General features: G+C 38.7%; 1 protein-coding gene across 5 annotated transcripts in view; it reads left to right on the top strand.

The window, feature by feature from the left end:
* Positions 1 to 22,188, top strand: part of dcaf6 (ddb1 and cul4 associated factor 6) — a 169,413-nt gene that overhangs the window by 46,344 nt on the left and 100,881 nt on the right. For 2 of the 5 annotated variants that reach the window (XM_059968300.1, XM_059968301.1), the window contains exons 9-11: positions 2,138 to 2,260; positions 9,115 to 9,363; positions 15,281 to 15,460. In XM_059968300.1, the coding sequence (XP_059824283.1) occupies positions 2,138 to 2,260; positions 9,115 to 9,363; positions 15,281 to 15,460 (552 nt within the window). The remainder of the gene's footprint in view (positions 1 to 2,137; positions 2,261 to 9,114; positions 9,364 to 15,280; positions 15,461 to 22,188) is intronic. The other 3 variants (XM_059968304.1, XM_059968303.1, XM_059968302.1) reach the window with 2 other exon arrangements.

Raw genomic sequence — 22,188 nt, 5'->3', positions numbered from 1 at the left:
TGGCAGGTCTGAAAGGCACTTGGTCTGAGAGATAATATTTATCCTTCTTGCATCTCTCCCAACCCCCAAAGCATGAAATTGGGGAAGTGCAGCAAGTGTGAGATCCACTCTGAAACTCCTGTAGAGCCTATTGATGGAACATTGTGTTGGGGTGGGCCCCATCAAATCTTTCATTAAGTCTTATACTCGGTGTGTGTGTACAGTATATTAGTTCTGGAATTACTTCAGTTCAAATGGCAAGATGCCAGCCCTTCCTTTAGAACTGCCAGTAAGACTTAGCCTGATAACAAGCTTGTGAAAACACATGGAAAGATTTATGACATGCTCAAGGAGAAATGAATCCAAACGATAAGCATAATATATGTTTAAACTGTCCAGGAATTATCTTATTGGGCAAATGTATCAAAAACCAACGGCAGGTCACTATACACACAAAATGCTGGTGGAACGCAGCAGACCAGGCAGCATCTATAGGAAGAAGCACAGCCAACGTTTCGGGCTGAGACCCAAAGGGTCTCGGCCCGAAACGTCGACTGTGCTTCTTCCTACATATGCTACCTGGCCTGCTGCGTTCCATCAGCATTTTGTGCGTGTTGCTTGAATTTCCAGCATCTGCTGACTTCCTTGTGTTTGCAGGTCACTATACTCAGTTTAGGCCCTCAGAAGTCATTTTTCCCTTCCTGCACTGCAGGTATTATATCCTTTTTGTAGGAATATGGCCCTCGAATAAAAACTATAAAGCTTCATTGAAAAAAGACAGAGTTTCCTGTTGCTCGCTGCTTATTATTGCTTGATTAGAGTAGTTAGTTTTCCCCATAATTGCTGCTACAATTGAATTAAGGAGACTTTTTTTTTTGGAAAGTGGAGTGAAAGCCATGTTCTCAACATTGGTTGGAAGCATTGCTGGAGACTTAATCATGGCTTTGAGACATCTGATTATACGAACTTTACGAACTAGGGAAATTACCTTGAATACAGGAGACATTGCAGATGCTGCAAATCTTGAGCAACATGCAAAATGATGGAGGATCTCAGTAAGTCAGGCAGCACCAATGGAGGGGAATAAATTGTCAAAATTTTGAGCCAAGGGACAGGTCTCAGCCCATAATATCAACTGTTTATTCCCATCCATAGATGCTGCCTGTCTTGGAATACTTTTATATTTGTTGTACAATGAGTTCCAAGAATGAGCAAGGGAGGAGGATAAAAAAAGAAACTATTTCCCCTCCCCCCACCTCTCTTACATACCCAGAGACTTACAAGGATGATGTCAATCGTCACGCTAAACACAATTTAAGTCTTATTTGAAAGTAATTGCTACTCAGTGTGAACCATGCGGTGGAAGTTTGGTCTCAGGTATAGAATTAGGCCCTGAACAAGTGCTTTTTTTAAAAGGATTAGTAATTACAAAGGAGGGACATTAATTACTCATTACAATCACTTTTGCAGATATTTCTAGCTGCAAGGATTGGAGCATCCTGTATGTATTGGAGTGAAACCACTTGCTTGTGGGTGCTTTAGCTATGGACCCTTCTGAGGAGAGAAACTGACTTATTTTGTTAAGTATGCAGGGATGCCAGCCACTGCTACATCAGCACAACATTACTAAGCATACTGAAAAATATTGCATTCCCTAAACTGGTGTGTGCTTGATCAATGCTAATGTCTTAAATTGTTTTAACAAAGCAGAATCAAACAATACACAATTGATAAATAATGACATTATTCAATTCAGTTAAGTGCCCTATTCATGTGACAACTTACACTTTTCCTTGAATAGGAGCAAACAGCCTAGCTTAAGTTCTGGATCTCCCCAGAAGCCTAGCAAAATTTGCTTTTATTACTTGTTCACAAGCTGCCTTGGGATGTGTGTTTGTAAGAACTGATACCATTTATGATTGCTGTTCTGCAAGATGGCAACAGTAGTGTTGGGAACTATGCAGCTGGTCTTCAGCTGGTTCTTGTTGCTGTGTGCGATTACATACTTGATTCTGATCAATTTTTCTTTTTTTTTGAGGAAGTTGCAATTTGGCACTAGTTCCAAATGTACTGGTGTCTAGCAAACCAAAAATGGATAAAACCAACTTCATATCCTTAAGAAGAAAATACCCACAAATATTTTTCATCAATATTTCAGGAGAACAAAGCCCTAATGTGTCACTCATGCAACGCATGTCAGATATGTTATCCAGATGGTTTGAAGAAGCTAGTGAAAATGCCCAAAGCAACTTGAGAGGAAGGGGAAGATCAAGATCCCGAGGTACATCGCCATAGTCACTAAATATGTGTATGTACATTATTGTGCATTGCTGCTAACTATATCATTGAAAAGCAGCCATTTACTGGAGTATTTTATTATGAACTGTTATCTCATTTTGTCATTATAGATTTTCTTCAAGTTTTTTTTCATGCTGTAAGAGCTTAAACAAAAATCAGAAAGGAAAATTTTCTAATGGCCAAAATAAAATAACTAAACATTGGAATGAAATAGCTCTGAAAAGATCATTGCTTTGACTATCTCAGGGATAACCGTGGAATTAAACACTCAAAGACTGCAGAAGATAATCATCCTCCTCCTCAAACAATGTAATTGCATAATAAGGATAGAAAGAAGATATTAAAACATTATAGATATGATGATGTAAACATTCTCAATGAGAAACATTTTATTTTTTGTCATTTGTGAAATATTTAAAACACTCTTAGTTGTTTATACTGATAGTTGTGAAGAATTTGTAAAAGAGTGGAAATGGGTACTCCTCACATCTAAATTAAATTAAGGTGGTTAATTTCTGGGGTTTAAGAAATCTCATTTCACGTAACATTTTTTTGCAAGTTATAACTTGTATTGAGATGTGGTACAATTAAGAGTCCATTTTAGTTTTATCCTCATTTTCACTGGATCTCATCTTCAATGAAGATATTCAAACAATTATTATCTCTTGTGATTATGTATTTTAGTTTCTGTAACATAGTAAAACAGACTTGCCTAATTTACAGATGCTTATTTAGAAAATAAAAAGACAGAGGGAATAGCAGTATAATTGCCAAAACATTTGCTTCAGGATGGGAGAAGTGTAAAGACAGGTAGTGAGCATCAGGAAGAAAGTTAAATGTAGGTCCTGGCTAGGTAAAGCCACAGATATTATAGATGCCAGTAGTGAGATGAGGGAGAGGGATGCAGAAATGGTCTGATTTGGAGAGTACAAGACAGAGGAGTTGAAAGGGAAGGATAAGGCCACAGAGTATGAATTTTAAATTTGAAACATCAACATCAATCTAGACAAAGATGAGGGTTATGAGAGGCTCTGTTGAATGCTTAAGAGATGATGGAATATCTTTTCTGTATGAATTTTTTGTTATTGTTTAAAATAATGTAGTACATGAAGCTTTTAGTGCGTGAAAATTTTAACTTAAGAATTTTGGTTTTGATGATTGTATGTAATATCTGAATTTTGGATGTTGTTAGGGATTTTATAGCATCATATGTTCCTACAGACTGTTCTGCCTAAGTAATTGAGCCATACATAGTCATCCCAGGAAATCAGTAGAACAGTCTATCAGGCATTACCACAGTAGTGCCAGAAACTCAGCTGAGACTTACTATACAACGGTTGCTGAAACATTTTCAATCAAGCCCTTGAAAACTTGAGCATCAAGATGGGGATACTAACGTGAGTTACAGTAGCCTTCCACCTGTTTTCTGAAGCCATCGGATGAGCTCCTTGTGGAATATTACTCAAGAAAAATAATATGGTTGATTATTTGTGTATTAAATAAATTAGTAAAATTGAAATTAATTTTTGCATACTTAGTGACTTAGTAACCATATAAGGCAAGTTTTGCAGTATGTCATCAATATGAATGTTGTTTGAATGGTTTCAATGCTCTTCAGTAGAGCACTAAAACTGAGGCAAAGGGTGTAACAAGATCTTTGAATGTTAATGTTCTTTATGTGACTTTAAGTTATAGGATAGTAAGTTGCTTTGTGTGTTCTTTTAAATTTTTATAGGATCCCAGGTTTTACATTGTGTCAGTCCTCATCTCTGTTTACTGTCTCTCTTAGCCTCCTAGCTGCAGTCACCTTTGTATTACCAGATTGTACAGAATTCACTGTTCAAAATATTCTGGTGCACTTTGGGCTACATTGCAGATAGCTCTCTAATTGACCAAGCTTCCATAAAATGAAAATATGATTTCACGAGCTAATCAAGCTTAATGTTGTAGATGATTACATTATGAGGTATGTATGCAGTGTATTTCTCTTGTTCATTAAGTCATTCTTTGACATTTTTCTGATAGATGTGTTTTGCGAGATGATTGAGTTGTGGTAGATGCCAAAAAAAAACTTGGTACAGAATTATGATTGTGCAGTAGATGGAAATTGATGGAAGAAAAGTCCTCATTGTCAAATGACTTGGAAGTTACAGGGGTAGGGTTTATAATATGCCTAAGCTAATGGAAGCTTGTCATGCTTTCATATCTCAATGTTCTCTAATTTTAGCTGTTGTCATCCACAGGGAAAAGTAATTTGACCTGACCATGAAATTACACTGGGAGAAAGAGGCCACCCCAACAGTTATGATGGTAATAACTGATGACTAACGTCAATGTATGATCCCCTAAATTAGTAATCATTAGGACCAATTGCAGCAAGTTGCCTTGATCACCTATAGTTTGTCTGATGAAGCACAGTATTTTGACCCATTGCTCCTCAGTGGTGACTCTCTTCTGACTCTCCCAGTTTTTGTTTTGCTGATTCATTCAATCTGGGCATTGCTGTAAAATTCAATATTCTTTGCTATTCCTGATTGTTCTTGAAGGTGGCCGAAAATGGCTCCTTTAAACTGCTTCCATTTGGTGAAGGGACTCTCATACTGCAGTCAGGAAGAAAGTTCCAAGAACTGGACACAGTATTGAAGAAAAAACAGCGATACATTTCTAATGAAGGATGATGGAAGGAGGCAGGCAGCTTGCAGTATTTCTAGCATCTAAAAGCATTGTCCTTCTTGGTAGAAGTTTCAGGTTTAGGATATGCAGTGGAAATGGACAAGTTGAATAAATGGAGTACATATTAAAAATTATCTACTGTGTGGTAGAGGTGGAGGGTGGTTGATGGGGTCCCAATCAAACAGCATGATTTTTTTCTTGGGTGCTATTGAGATGCTTGATAGACATCAGAGGTGCACTCATCTGGGGAGTGCAGGTTATTACATCCCACCCTTGGAGTTTGCTTTGCAGATGTTGGAAATGATTTAGCAAGTCAGGACTAGTCACCCACAAGATATCTAGTATCTGACCCGCAATTTTAGCCACAGTGCTCCTATTGCTGGTCCTGTTGAATTTCTGTTCAGTGATATCTTCTAGGTTGCTTATGGCAGGAAATTTGGCAAGAGCATTGACAGCGAACTTTAAAGTTGTAAAGTTGGACTATCTCTTGTTAGATATGGTCTTTGCCTGGTATTTTAGCATTTCCAATATTATCCAGCATTTACCGATGTAATAGCTGGAATGATTGACCTCCAAAAACATAACTACCATCGATTGTATTGTAGTGTTATGCCCTTGATGCTGTTTTGAACGATGTCTTCACTTTGAACGGACATGTCTGCGGCTTCACGTGATGGTGCTGTGCAGCTACTGTTCTTCCAGATGTGCCCTACATCCCAAATGAAGTAGTTAAAAAATTACTAATGGCAAGTAGTCAGAATGAGCAAGTCAGAAATAAAACTAGAAGTAATCATACAGAAAATCAGAATCAGAATCGGATTTATCCAGCATGTGTCATGAAATTTGTTAACTTAGCAGCAGCAGTTGAATACCATACATAATATAGAAGAAGAAAAAAAATAAAATAAAAATTAAAATAACAAACAAACAAACAAACACATAAATAAATAAATTACAGTATACTTATAATGAATAGATTAAAAATCGTGCAAAAACAGAAATAATATATATTTAAAAAGTGAAGTAGTGTTCACGGGATCAATGTCCATTCAGGAATCAGATGGCAGAGGGGAAGAAGCTGTTTCTGAATCGCTGAGTGTGTACCTTCAGGCTTCTGTATCTCATACCTGATGGTTACAGTGAGAAAAGGGCACACCCTGGGTGTTGGGGGTCCTTAATAATGTACACTGCCTGTCTGAGACACTGCTCCTTGATGATGTCCTGGGTACTTTGTAGGCTGGTACCCAAGATGGAGCCGACTAAATTTACAACCCTTTGCAGCTTTTATTAGCCCTGTGCAGTAGGCCCCACCCCATACCAGACAGCATTGCAGCCTGTCAGAATGATCTCCACGGTATATCTATAGAAGTTTTTGAGTGTTTTAGTTAACATACCAAATCTCTTCAAACTCCTAATGAAGTATAGTCACTATCTTACCTTCTTTGTAGCAACATCGTTACGTTGGGAACAGATTAGGTCCTCAGAGATCTTGACACCCAGGAACTTGAAACTGCTCATTTTTCTCCATTTCTGATCCCTCTGTGAGGATTGGTATGTGTTCCTTCATCTTGCCCATCCTGAAGTCCACAATCAGCTCAGTGCAAGGTTGTTACTGTGACACCACTCCACTAGTTGGTATATCTCACTCCTGTAGGCCCTCTCGTCTCCATCTGAGATTCTACCAACAACAGTTGTATTATCAGCAAATTTATAGATGGTATTTGAGTCATGTGTATATAGAGAGTAGAGCAGTGGACTAAGCATACACTCCTGAGGTGCACTAGTGTTGATCATCAGCGAGGAGGAGATATTATCACCAATCTGCACAGATTGTGGTCTTCTGGTTAGGACGTTGAGGATCCAATTGCAGAGCGAGATACAGAGGCCAAGGCTCTGTAACTTCTCAATCATGACTGTGGGACTGATGGTGTTAAATGCTGACGTAGGTGTTTGTGTTGTCCAGGTGGTCTAAGGCAAAGTGAAGAGCCATTTAGATGGTGTCTGCCGTTGACTATTGTGGTGATAGGCAAATTGCAGAAGGTCCAGGTCCTTGCTGAGGCAGGAGTTCAGTCTAGTCATGACCAACCTCTCAATCTCAAAGCATTTCATCATTGTCGATGTGAGTGCTACCAGGCAATAGTCACTAAGGCAGCTCACTTTATTCTCCTTAGGCACTGGTATAATTGTTGCCTTTTTGAAGCAAGTGGGAACTTCCACTTATAGCAATGAGAGGTTGAAAATGTCCTTGAATACTCCCACCAGTTGGTTGGCACAGGTTTTCAGAGCCTTACCAGGTACTCCATCAGGACTTTCCACCTTGCAAAGGGTCACCCTCTTTAAAGACAGTTGAACATCGGTCTCTGAGACAGAGATCACAGGGTCACCGGGTGCAGCAGGGATCTTCACAGCTGTAGTTATATTCTCCCTTTCAAATTATTCTCTCTTTTAATTACTCAATACTTTTAATATACTGAATCATGTACTTGCAGTTGTATGTCCTTTTTAAATACTGCTCATTAAGACACTGATTTTTTGCAATCAGTTCCATGAAACATTGTTATTCATTAAGTGCAGATCTGATATCATGGTTACATTGCACCAGGGCTTTAAGTACTTCTTTGAACCCAGTATCTGTTTATTATTTGAGTCACCTGCATGCTCTTTGGAGCTACATTTTGATACCAGAACCAGCTCTCAAGTTTAAAATTGTGATTGATAGGTGCCAACAACATTGGGGCAGTATGTCATTCTTTATTCTCCATGTGCAGCCATTTTGTTTGTACCCTATGAATTTAACGCTAAGAAATAAAAGGTAAATACTTAAAAAGCTATCCTAATGAATTAATTGCAAACTCTCTGAGATTAAGAAGCGTATTTAATGCCTGATTGAACAGATACTGAAACTACGCATATCACTGTAAAGCTGCCACAAATAATATTTTATCTAATTTACTTTTCATCTGTTTTCCAAAACCAGATCTCAGCAATGACAGGACTCTTGTAACTCTAATGTATTTGTTATTGTCAAAGTCAAATATGTGGAAATCTTCCTCCAAAAAATCTTCCTTTGAACTGGAGGCCCATGACTGCCTTGGGCTCATTGTTGCTTGTCATCTTTATCAACAATTTGGATAAGAAAATTCAAGATACGATTAGTAAGTTTGCAGATGTCACTAAATCGGTAGTATTGTGGATAGTAAAGATTGTTACCAGAAATTACAGGGGAACTTGATCAGCTGAGAAAGTAGGTCAATGAATGGCCAATGGAGCTTAGTTCTGATAAGATTAGAGGTTTGGATAAGTTTCTGAATTTAGAAAGTCAAGTGTTGTAGAGCAGAGGAGCTTTGGAGTTCAAGTATGTGGTTCCCAGAAAGGGGACTGGTTGCAGGGTGGTGAAGATGGGTTTGGGTGGATTGGCTTTTATGAGTCAAGACATTGAATGCAAAATTGGGAGGTCGTGGTGTGGTTGTGCAAGATGTGGCAAAGGCCATACTTGGAGTTCTGTGATCATTTTTTCATCCAGCTCTTGGAAGGATGTGATTGAGTTAGAAATGGTTCAGAAAAGGTTTATGAGGATGTTGCCACTCCTTAATTTATGGAATTATAGAGAGAGGTTAAACAGGTTAGAACTTGTGTAGGAGTATAAAATCCCGAGGGGCCTAAATAAAGTGAATGCACTCACTTTTTTTTTCCGGAGTTGGAGAATCAAGAACTAAAGAGTTTAGGTTTAAAATGAGAGTGGTAAAATTTAGTAGGAACTTGAGGGATGACTTCCTTTTACACAATGGATGGTATATATCTGAAATGGGCTACTAGAAGAAGTGGTTGGACAAGTACACAAAATATTTACAAGCTTGTAGGGTAAGTGCTGGCAGATAGGACAAGCTTGGATGGGCATCTTGATCAACATGGACCAGTTGGGCCAAAGAGCCTGTTTCTTTGCTGTATGGCTCTAAGTGTAATATATTAGATTTTCAAATTATGAATATTTAATCTACCTCATGCACAGTCAGAAGAGATCAATTATTGTACATTAGTATAATCAACATTCAACATTTTATTTTACCTTTGAAAACATAACTTTTTGCTTCATAATATGAGGTACGGTATTGGTTAAGATTATAGTTTGAATTGAAAGAAATGAGGTATACCTTCTTATTGCAGGAAACACTGGTAGGTCAGAAACATCAGACTCAAACATACCAGCTGCTCAAGAAGGAACTGGAGAAGGTACTATGGAGGTAGATTCTCCAGCTGACCAGCTGCCACAATCTTCATCATCATCTACAGCTTCAGCTCAGGCTCCATCAGCATCATCTTCCACTGCTGGCTCTTGTTCTACTTCTCTCCTGTCTTCGCCTGACAGTGAACACAAGGGCCCACCTCCATCAACAGACAGCCCTCCACAATCAGGTAAGAAAACACTGTGCCTGTAAATGCTCAATATAATTTGGATCACATTTAATTGAAATTCAATCATTTTTCCAAGAATTTTATATGTGAAATTTTAGCTTTAATTTACATTGGCTTCCCTCATAACATTCTGTAAAAATGAACTAATAATATTTGGGAAAGAAAAGGTGCCTTAAACCTTCAGTGGCATTGGATTCCTGTTTGTATTTGGTTCAATGAATAAGATTCAGATTACATTTCAAATCAAGCCCTCAAAGTGCAAAATATTGGAATAAATTGGTGATTCCTTTATGACTAAATATTTGGGTCAACTTATTAAGAAAGGCTTAAGGTTGGGGTAATTTGAAATGAAATTATATATTATTTTTTTAAATTACTTTGTAAAAGTAATGAAATTCTACATTGGTACATTATAGTGATTCCCAATTAGATGGTTAGCAATTTCTGTTGTGAATAATGTGCTACTTCAACCTGCTGAGTGAGGGGCATAAGGGAATTTATTGTGGTTTCATGTTTCATATCAATTTAGTTAAAGATATTGGATATCAAGAAAATAAGAAGCACCTTCTGAAAAATAATCAAAATGCTTATTTGCTTTCTTTTGATCAATAGCCCACAGAACAGATTAATTAGTTGCAGATCACAGAATCAAGCTTATGTTTTCCTGACATCAAATTTCATCCTTTTAACAGACTGGATACAACAGACTGTCTCTCTTCACAATTCCCTTTCTCTTGGAATTAGGGGGAAATTTGGTCTGTAATATGAGACTGGATGCTGCAAAGGTTACATTGAGAAAAATCAATGCCTCTGGAACACAGCTCTGACAATTCACCTCCTGTTTTAATAAAATTAGGACATACCTTGTTGGTAGATTTGTAATTTAGGGACTTTACTGAGGTGGGAGCTCCTGATTTAACTGTGTTTGCAGGTGCGTTGGACAGCTATGGAGAGAAGATGTGCATTCATAACTTTACTTATAGGCTGGGAGTGGCTGGAGTGCTTTCCAGGCCCTGCCTTCACTCACAGTCCAGCTCCCCTTACCTGAGATCCCCTTACCTGAGGTATGTGAATCAGACCTCAACTTTCCCTTCAGTGGAGTTGCTAATCAAATTTGTACAGACTTGTGAACTTTCAATTAACCAGTGCTATGAATCGCACTAACATAGTCAGTAAGCCAGATTGGAATAAAGATGCACTCCACACCACGCAAGGAATTCTCGACTTCTGTGTTTCCTCTGAGCAAGCTTCCCTTCCATCAACTCTGTCACTCTCTCCTCTCAGTCACTCCCATAAAAAACCTGATTGTTGACTAATAGAATAGAATAGTCATTTTAATAGGAATAATTTTTGGACAGAAGAGCAGCATCAAATAATGTGAAAGATTTATTGGATTAATGATATGTCATATTCACAAGGATTTTGCTGATAACTGTAAACTGGTGGTTAGTTTAAAAAGTTAAATGCATGTGAATCTAGATAAAATGCCAATTAAATATAATAGAATTAATATAAATTGTTTTTTTTCTCATAATGAAATTCTTCCATGCATTGAATATATGCTATAATCTGTTTTGGAGCTTGTAGTTGTAGAATTTTGAGTATTTCTAAACTAAAAGATGTTTTTGAAAATGTAATATGGCACATCTCTCTGCTGGCTTACTGATTGATAACTGTTGTATTATTTTAAATATCTTTGAGAAAGCTTCTTTCTACTACTTTAGGTTTTGCATAATGCTTATAGGGTAATAAACCTAAATCTTAATTTCCTGCACTGTAAGCTAATTTTGGTATTGTCTACATCACTTATATAAAAATATTCCCTCTACCTAGCTAGTTCTAATTGTAATTACAGATTGTGTATGCATGCTTAGTGTGTCTTTTATACCCATTCCTCTTCCTTGGCGTAGTATGTCTTCTACTTCCTATATTTGCATATTTAATCAGAGGAAGAAAGATCTGTTGGCAGCTGCCTTTGTGGAGGGGTGTATTCTGGTATTTGTTTTGCATTGGTAGGAGGCTCTACTTCTGTAGATATAGATGAGAAAATGGTAGCTGGCAGTAGGTGGTTATCAAATCAAATCAAAACCAAATCAAGTTTAATTATCATTCAATCATACATGGATACAACTGAACAAGATAGCATTCCTATGAGCCCAAGATGCAAAACATACACACCACATTCAAAATATCAAGAAAAAACCATAGACGCACAAGGAAACACATACAGTACACAGTCCAAGACCCTGAGTGACCCTGAGAATCCTGCAAATTTATGGCACAGTTGCCTGCAATCTAGCCTGCCATTCCAGTGAATGAACACTGGAGGGCAGCACTGACAGGAGAGGCCAGTCCCCAGCTGAGCATGAACGGCATGCTACATACCTCTGAGGTCTCCTCACCTGGACTACAGTAGCAGGCAAGCTCGCATCTTGAGGCCTCATCCCGTGCTACAATTGAGGCTACGCTGCTCATGCCACCAAACAAGGGAAACAGATCTGTGGCATCTTATATTATCAATCAACACACACAAAGTGCTGGTGGAACACAGCAGGCCAGGCAGCATCTATAGGAGAAGCACTGTTGACATTTCGGGCCGAGATCCTTCATCAGGACTAACTGAAGGGAAAGATGCTAAGAGATTTGAAAGTAGTGGGGGGAGGGGGAAATGCGAAATGATAGGAGAAGACCGGAGGGGATGGAATGAAGCTAAGAGCTGGAAAGCTGATTGGCGAGAGTGATACAGAGCTGGAGAAGGGAAAGGATATTGGGACGGGAGGCCTCGGGAGAAAGAAAGGGGGAGGGGGAGCACCAGAGGGAGATGGAGAACAGGCAGAGTGATGGGAAGAGAGAGAGAAAAAAAACAAACAACGAAATATGTCAGGGATGGGGAAAGAAGGGGAAGAGAGGCATTAACAGAAATTAGAGAGGTCAATGTTCATGCCATCAAGTTGGAGGCTACCCAGCCAGTATATAAGGTGTTGTTCCTCCAACCTGAGTGTGGCTTCATCTTGATAGTAGAGGAGGCCATGGATAGACATATCAGAATGGGAATGGGACGTGAAATTAAAATGTGTGGCCACTGGGAGATCCTGCTTTCTCTGGCGGACAGAGCATAGGTTTTCAGTGAAATGGTCTCCCAGTCTGCGTCGGGTCTCCCCAATATATAGACAGCCACACCGGGAGCACCGGATGCAGTATACCACACCAGCCGACTCACAGGTGAAATGTTGCCTACCCTGGAAGGACTGTCTGGGGCCCTGAATGGTGGTGAGGGAGGAAGTGTAAGGGCAGGTGTAGCACTTGTTTCGCTTTCAAGGATAAGTGCCAGGAGGGAGATCGGTGAAGGGATGGGGGATGGGGGGGGGATGAGTGGACAAGGGAGTCGCGTGGGGAGCAATCCCTGCGGAAAGCAGAAAGAGCTTTTTCAGCTTTTTAAGACCTTTCCAACTCTTAGCTTCATCCCACCCCCTCCCGTCTTCTCCTATCATTTTGCATTTCCTCCTCCCCCCCCACTACTTTCAAATCTCTTAGTATCTTTCCCTTCAGTTAGTCCTGATAAAGGGTCTTGACCTGAAACGTCCACAGTGCTTCTCCTTATAGATGCTGCTTGGTCTGCTGATTTCCACCAGCACTTTGTGTGTGTTGTTTGAATTTCCAGCATCTGCAGATTTCCTCGTGTTTACTCTTTATATTATCAATGTCCATCGGTATTTTGTGATCGCAAGAGAAATTTCCAAGTCAATCACCCACTTATAAACTGCATGCCACTTTTGCGCACCAACTCCGATGCCTTCGAGTAATGGATAGCAACATAGTCTGCACTCAGATCAGCACTTCCAAACCCGATCTGCCTCCTGCCCGCGGGCAGGCTCCTCCCTCTGTAGCCCTCAGGCCAACTCCTCCGAACATCAAGCAGCTCATTGATGCAGTAGACCTGCTGTACCCATAGTACCTTTAAATAATTGATACTATGTAATCAGAGAAAGCCAACAATTTATTTTCAGATTTAAGAATGTATTCAACCGTGTTTGCAGACAGCCAAGTTAACTAATTTGTACGATAACTTGTCATATCTGCATATTGTCAACCTTGCTTTAGATATACTTTGGCCAAACTGAAAAAGGCACAGAACAATTAAACTAAAAATACAGAGATCATCCAGATGGATTTTGTAGTTAACTTCCAAGTTCCTGGACCCTTTTGATTAATTACTCCTAGAATCCACGTTCAGAAAAGCATATTACAAAACAGAAAGTAGTTCTTGCAGAAGCTATTGTCATAATTCACCACAAGTCTTTAAATTTTGGAAAGTTCAGCCTGGAAAGTTGCAAATAGTATTCCATTACTTTAAAGTGTGGGGGGAAAGAGGAAACCTCGTAATTATACACAATTTTTCATCATTTATGGTGGAGTTATTAGATTCTATTACAGAGAGCAGTGTTGAAGCTCCTGACAGTATAAGTTGATCAAAAAGATTTATAGATTTATGACAGCCATGTTATTTCTCATTGCTGCAGTTCAGTTTTCTAAAATCAGTACTGTGTCAGATGTGGTGTGTTTGTGGATGGTATCTATATAAATTTTTAAAAAGGGTCTATGGAAGTGATTACCAAAAAAAGTACATGTACATACATGGAAAAAGGCTGTGGAGATGAGATGGTGTGGTAGAACATAATGAGGGATATGTCCAGAGGACTGTACTGGAGACTCACCGAAGTGTGCAGGTTACACCTAAATTGGGGAGCATGGTGAATTATCTGAATAAGAGCAAGAAATTTAAAACAAGCAAAGGTTAATGAAGCTTAACTTGAGGAACTGCAAGTATTCCACTTGTGATTTGAGAACAACGATTTAAAAGGCAATTTTAACTGGTGAGTAATTATCTGAAAGTTTCTGAGGCTTATGTCAAATAAGTCTGTGATTTTGAATGCTCAGTTTAAGAATTTTAATGACAAGGACTGAGGCAAGATATACATAGGTTGTTAATGAAGATGGAGTTAGATGGTATTTACGTAGAAGGTATAACAGCTCATCTTGAAGTTAAATTTGGTTTCAGTCATAGACAATAATTAGGATAATGAATATGGTCAGTGATTGGGAAGCAGTTTTGTGACGGGGATTGAAATCAATAGATTTGAAATATGTAACATGTAGTTGGAGGATATTTGTGGCTATTCAGTACAGGATGTTGGGTGACCAAGCAGCTTGACAAGTCAAGATATGAAACAGAAATGATATAAGTTTGTTATGATATATATTGGTTTATTGTTGTCACATGTGTCAAGATACAGTGAAAAGATTGTCTTGCATACTGTTTATACAGATCAAATCATTGAGTGCATTGTGCATTGAGTGAAAACAGTGCATTGAGCTGAAATAAAGTATAACAATGCAGAATAAAACATAAAAGCTACTGAAAAATTACAGTGCAGTTAAATGATAAAGTGCAAGATCATAATGAGGTAGATTGTGAGGCCAAGGATCCATTTTAGCATCTAAGAGGTCCATTCATAGTGCATAGATCAGCTAGTGGATTGCATTTTCCAATGATTAGTTAAATCTTACTAGAAACTTCCACCAGATTACTTAAAGACACTGACTAATTTCTTGCTAGATTTGGAAAATTAGAATGGTTAATATTTTGGCAAGATACATCTTTATTTGTCCTCCTTTTGTAAGCATCAGCTGTCAAACTTGGTTACCTTTTTACATCACCATTCAGTAGGCATCAGTTTATTTCAAGTTTCACATATAATTCACAATTGAGGGTCACTGATATTCTTTCTAATCTTTACCTTTTTACTATAAGTGTTTAAATACCAATGAACTGTTTTGTTTTTCCTTTTTGTTTTGACATTTTCTTGCATCTAATTTTCCTTTTACTTCTGTCATTAACTGTTTCTGTCTGTGTCAGAACTAAGAGCTCAGTCCAGTCGATCATCAGGGGTAAGTTTAGTCGGTAAACGACTACAGCAACTGAGACTTTTGAAGGCTGAACAACAGAAACAGCAGGATCTGGCAAAGAAGTCTTCATCACAATCTGCCACTGACCATTTCACCCATGAAGGCTCCTCACTGCATCCTAATATTTCAGGTTGCTGTTTGCTTTAAAATTTATGCTAGAAACTAGACATTGATTTCTTTATTTTGCTTCCTATTTATGCTAATTAAATTAGTTCTGTAGAAATGCCATTTAATGTGCTAAGCTTTTTGGCTATAATAAACATGAAGAAATGGGTAAGAATGGAAATAATCAGAGATGACACTGACAAAATACATAAGTGCGTTGTGTCATTTCGAAATAATTAAATTTTTATCTTATATGCAGTTAAATTCAAATTTTCTGTTTTTTTCCCTTGCTGGGTAAAATGATCCATAGTGTATAATTAGTATAAAATAAATATTATTTGATTTTTTTTAAAGCATAAGGCAATAGTTCCCTCCTTTCAGTAACTGTTCCTGATGTATGCATATTGGAGTTGTGGTCTAAGAAAGATGCAGTATTTTTAATGGGAAGGTATGCTCATTTTGTTTGGTACTGTAACCAATATACTTTATTGTACATCTGAATTGCAATAGGATGAATTTTGGTATGAAGAGAATCTACGTTTTAACAATCTGCTTAATGTAGAAAGGAACTTAGCCTAATTTCTCTGTTACCACATTAATAGAGGTACAGAGATAGAATATTTTAAAGTTTACAGCTAATCGTTCTATTGATAAATCCTGGCCTGCTACTGAGAACTGAGAAGTGAAATATGCAGCATTTAAAAACTCATAGCTTCCTTCAGGAATTGATTTTGCTATTTTTGTGTCAACTTTAAATACAAGAACCTTTGTTGATTTCCTGGCAAGAACACAGCAAACAATCTGATTGGTGTAATATCTTGAATGTAACTGCACACCAGAGTTAATTTTCTGTTTGTGAATGTGCCAAACCTTGTCCCAATGCAACTGCTTGGCAATTAAGTTTGTACTAAAGGAGCTTCTCACTGGGATCACATTAGAGCAGTTCCCTGGTAAATCACTCCAGCTTGTTCTGATCCAAAAGGAAACTATAGTGACATTTAGGAAATGTAATCTGCTTATCCTCCTGTAACATGGGCTGCTCCATCTAGTGTATGTTCAAGTTCAACTGTTTGCTGTTAGGGTGGGAACAATTCCCTTCATCCATTTTAACTATTGTGCACGTAAATTCCCTTGCCACAGAGACTCAGTTTTATTTTAATTTATACAGTTCTCAGTATCTAGGCTATTTTGGGCAGTTTTTCTTCGCTAGTTTAGCCACTTTGTTGGGTTCCAATATCTTATTCTATATTAAATGCAGTCATTCATTTCCTTATGGGAAATTGTTCAAATTGTTGAACACTAGTTCCTTCTGATGATGGAGAATTTCAGGAGGAAACTCGGATCCAGTCAGCAAGCAAGTTTGTCTGAATGTGGTTCTGACTGTTTCTACCTTGTCTTTAGCACTTGCATGCTGGGTCTTGTCAGTGAGGGTGAGAATGGTTTTGGAACCACTTCATGAATTAAATGGATTAATTGTTAGAATACATTGCAGATGTGGAAAAGCTAGTGCTGTGTATTTTGGATTGGATTCAGTTTAAGTTGCTTCTGCTCTGCACTGGTGCATTCATTTCAGACCGTTGTATTACATATTGTTATTCCTACTGCCCTATATTGCTATAGGCACAAGTAAAAAATTGTATTTTGTAGATCCCTATTGATCCATTCAAAATTATTGTGTTCTATTTTTCGCAGTCGGATTTCTCAAAACATTTAATTTGGATGAACTATTTTAAACCAACAATTATTATTTATTGTACATCTTAATGCATAATTTATGATATCATATGGCTAACATGATGTATGTCCTTTTCATCATCTTTCTCTGCAATGAGATAAAGCATTGAGTGCTTCCTGTTTAAAAAAAATTACAATCAATGATGCTAGTGTTGCTTGTGCTACTACTGATGATCATTTTTATGATTTCTGGTGCAGGCTAGAAATGGACTCATTCATCTATTTGCCAACCTGTGTTGTTCTAAAGAATTTATAACCTTGAGATGCCAATTTTATTGATAGACTTTAGCTGAGTTTCAGATGTGAATAATCTGCTTACCTTCTCAGGAACTGGGATCATGGTTTTGCATTGTTGCACTACTGACTCTCTTATTACTTTGGAATCAGTAGTTCATGGTCATGCTAGCACTTAGTGTTGCAGATGATACCTAATCTACCCAGAGAAACAGTAAGAAAAGGTTTGGGGGGGGGGAGTGGTGTGTGTGTGTGTGTGTCCCCTCCCTTTGACTGTTTAAATTGTTGACAATTAAATTACACTTTCTCAGATACAGTGAGGATAAAGTTAAAGTTGTGAGGTAAAGGGATTACAGAGGCATGGGAGAGGAGACGACTTGATAGAAGGGGGCAATAGCAGGGATGACAGCAGAGCAGCAATGGCTGGAATATTTGGGAACAATTCAGTGAAGGATAGGTACATCCCAAAGAAAAAGAAGTATGCTAAAGGGAGGATGACGCAGCCGTGGCTGACAAAAGAAGTTAAAGCCAATGTAAAAGCCAAAGAGAGGTCATATAATAGAGCAAAAATTAGTAGGAAGTTAGAGTATTGGGAACTACTACTACTACTACATTGACTCAGGCCTAGGAGGCCGGCGTCAGGCACGACAACAGACTCTCCACTCTTCCCTCTCCCTCATCAGTGTGTTCGGCTCATCTACATTAGCCACGCCACTATCTTCTAGGAGCGTGTTGACCATAGTCTTGGGAGGGTGCCTGGGGTTCATCCTCCCATGCTTGGGCTCCCTTGTGATGACTAGGCTGGCAGGTAGCTCAGGGTGGTGTAGACTGTGCCCCGCTAGTTGCAGTCTTCTTGCCTCGATTTTAGTAGTGAGTATCGGTAGGTCGTCATAGAGCTCAATGTTCGTCATGTGCTGTTGAAAAACTTTTAAAAGCTTTTTAAAAACCAACAAGGCAACTAAAAAAGTCATAGAGGGAAAAGATGAAATACAAAAGTAAGCAAGCTAATAGTATTAAAGAGGTACCAAAAGTTTCTTCAGATATACAAAGAGTAAAAGAGAGGTGAGAGTAAATATTGGACCACTGGAAAATTATATTGGAGAGCTGGGGAACAAGGATTGCGTACAATCATGAAATGTACTTAACATGCCAATGAGGTAGAGGGTGACAACCTTTTGTACGCAGTTTCAAGTCCTTTATGCGCTAGTAACAAAACTCCCTCACGCACCTTAGAGGGAACATTGTCTGAAGGTAGATAGATCACTGGACTAGAAGTCTACACCCTAGGGTTCTGAAAGAGGTTACTGAAGAGATTGCAGAGTCATTAGTAATGATCTTCCAAGAATCAATAGATTCCGGCATGGCTCCAGAGAATTGGAAAATTGCAAATATCACTCCATTCTTCAAGAAGGGAAAGAAGCAGAAGAAAGGAAATTATAGGCCAGTTGTTCTGATCTCAGTAGTTGAGAAAATGTTGGGGTCAATTGCTAAGGATGTGGTTTTGGAGATCTTGGAGGCACTTGATAAAATAGGCCAAAGTCAGCATGGTTTCCTTAAGAGAAAATTGGAATTCTTTGAAGAAGTATTAGCAGGATAGACAAAGGAGAATCAGTGGATGTTGCATCTTGAATTTATAGAAGGCTTTTGACAAAATTCTGCACATGTGGTTGCTTTAATATATAAGAGTCCATGGAAAGATACTAGCGTGGATAGAGCATTGGCTGATTGGCGGGAGACAAAGAGTAAGAATGAGGGGAGCCTTTTCTGGTTGGTTCCACAGGGGTCTATGTTGGGACCATTCCTTTTATGTTATATGGCAATGATTTGGATGACGGAAATGTTGGTTTGTGGCCAAGTTTGTGGATGATACGAAGATTGGTGGAGGGGCAGGTAATTTTGAGGAGGTAGGGAGATTCGGAGAATGGGCGAAGAATTGGCAGATGGAATACAATGTCAGGAAATTAATGGTAATGTACTTTGGTAGAAGAAATAAAAGCATGGACTATTTTCTAAATGGAGAGAAAATTAAAAAATTCAAGGTGCAAAGGACCTTGATGTCCTAGTGCAGGATTCCCTAAAGGTTAACCTGCAGGTTGAGTCGGTAGTGAGGAAAGCAAATGTAATGTTAGCATTCATTTAAGAGGTCTAGAATATAAAAGCAAGAATGTAATGTTGAAGCTTTATAAGGCACTGACAAGATCTCATTTGGAGTATTGTGAGTAGTTTTGGCCCCCTTATCTCAGAAAGGATGTGCTGATATTGGAGAGAGTTCAAAGGAGGTTCACTGGAATGATTTTGGGAATGAATGGGTTACCATATGAGGACTGATTGATTGCTTTTTGCCTGTACTCACTGGTATTCAGAAGAGTGTGTGTGTGGGGGGGGGTATCTCATTGAAACCTATCGAATGTTGAAAAGCCTTGATAGAGTGGATGTGAAGAGGACGTTTCCTATGGTGGGAGAGTCTAAGACCAGAGGATGCAGCCTCAGAACAGAGGGACATCCATTTAGAATGGAGATGAGGAGAAATTTTTTTAGCAACAGAGAGGAGAATCTGTAGAATTTGTTGCCACAGGCAGTTATAAAAGCCTCGGGTATATTTAAGGCAGAGTTTGATAGGTTATTGATTAGATTGAGAGGAAAATGGATCAGCCATGATGAAATAGCGATGCAGACTCAGTGGGTCAAAAGGCCTAATTCTGCTCCTAAGTTCTTATGGTCTGTAACAATGAACCTGTACTGTTCAGTAAATTCTAATCTGTGAACAGGTGAAATGGGATTGTCTCATTGCATATCAGCTTCTCAGAAATCCCTTATTCTTTGGAATGTTATATTAATAAAGAGATTCAAATTGCTGCTGCTGTTATCAAGATTTTTTTAGGTTTGTACGAATGGTTTTGGGGTCAGCACAGGGTGAGGGTCAGGTTAGAATTTAGAGACACAGATGAGGAAGAGTTGGAGGGCAGGAACAGTAAGCAAAGAGTCAGGGTATAGGAGGAACCAATGGTTAGAATACAGTTATGAGTGATCCGTGGTTGAAGATCAGTGATCCCTGAATGGGGTCAGCAGATGCAGAAGTGACTTGATGTCAAGTTGGCAAGTCCCAGGTTGGAGTTCTGAATAGGTGGGAGTCGTGAGGGCCAATTACCCCGCAGATCGCCAGGTCAGAGGTCTGCCCGAGGCCTAAAGGCCAAACCTATGATTGGATGAGTTCTGAAGTTGATACACAGAGATTGGTGAAGTCTGGTGGGCAAAGCCTAAGGTCATAGTCCAGGGACATAATAGGCAAATAATCGGGGAATGGATCCGAAGCGAAGGACATTTCATTTTTGATGTTAAATCCTCCTGAAAGTTTGGCCTTTCTGAGATCGATTTCTGTCCAGCAGCTGAGAGGGGTGTATATTAGGGAATATTTTGGAGTTATGTGAATATAACAGATATTAATTCAAAGAAGAACTGGTTTTCAGTTCTTAATGTGGATTGTAAATTACAAGCAGTAAATTGAAAGGAAAAGCACACTTTTGCAAATAAGTAGGCTAGCCCACAGACTAAGAGATATAGTTTGGAAAATGGTGACCCTGAGATATTTGCATATGCATGAGTCAAACACTAAAACAATGGAGTTGTGTTAATTTGCCTGCATCAGCCTAGGCAATATGAACTATTTGTACCATTGTGACTTGAGTTCAAACTGGCAGACCAGACTGATGACATGTCAACATGTCAAACATGTGTGGTGAACTATGTGCCTGTCCGGACACGCCCCCTGCTGACTGCTCCTGTGGCTCCTCCCACAGGCCCCTGTATAAAGGCGATCTGAGGCCTGACGCTCGGCCTCAGTCTCCAGGACATAGTATGATAGACACTCACTCCTGGTTCCTTCTTCCAGTCAATAAAAGCCGATATCTCGCCTTACGTCTCAGTGTGAGTTATTGATGGTGCATCAACATGGTCACAGGTATAGGCAATATATAGTTTACTATTGTGTACTCAGGATATTTGTGTGTTCAGAGACAGCCCTGACAGCATTAATTTTGTGTGTCTGGCTCTCTTTTAGAGTACTGTGTGAATTACTTTGTGACAAAGATGTTTGAACATTCAGAGGGGTCGCCCACAGAGATGCCTCTTCTTTGAATATGCAATTCAAAGGAAGCATTGCCAATCCAGAATATTGAAGTAAACAATGTCATTTTGATATTGAAATTGTATTGAATCACCTGCTGTTACCTTTGATTTTAAGGGTATAAAAAAGTGATGTACTTTTAGGTTTTTGACCTTCCACCTATATTATCTCCAGAATGATGCCTGCTTGTTGTGATGAACAAAGACTTCTATATTACCAGTTTCAGTGTCTCTCCAGTAACTTCTATCAGTCACAACAGCTTGTGGTGCAGAGTACACTCTTCCTTCCCAATTAAAGATTTGTATGTATTTGATAAGTTGAACTCCAAATGGATTTGTCCACTAATTTTTCATTTATTTCCTTGAGGTTCCATTTTCTGGCTGTGTTTCTAAGCAAGGGAATTAGGAAAATGTTTACCTCAACATATGGAACTCCTTTCTGTGAATCTAATGGTTTGACTTCAGCTTGAAGTGCATGCTGAATTTTCAAAGATTCTGTTAATACTTTATTCTCTGATTCAATCCTTTTTCTCCTATCCACAAGTGGATCTAGGTCCTTCAGAAAACTTCTCAGTCTGTTTTATATTTTAAAAACACTCCTATATTGCTGTCAGTCTCCCAGTTTATCATGTGTTAGAACTGTGCAATCATTACTGCCAGCTT

The sequence above is a fragment of the Hypanus sabinus genome, chromosome 4 (genome assembly GCF_030144855.1).
Source record: "Hypanus sabinus isolate sHypSab1 chromosome 4, sHypSab1.hap1, whole genome shotgun sequence".
NCBI lineage: Eukaryota > Metazoa > Chordata > Chondrichthyes > Myliobatiformes > Dasyatidae > Hypanus > Hypanus sabinus.
This window is presented reverse-complemented; position numbering and strand designations above follow the sequence as displayed.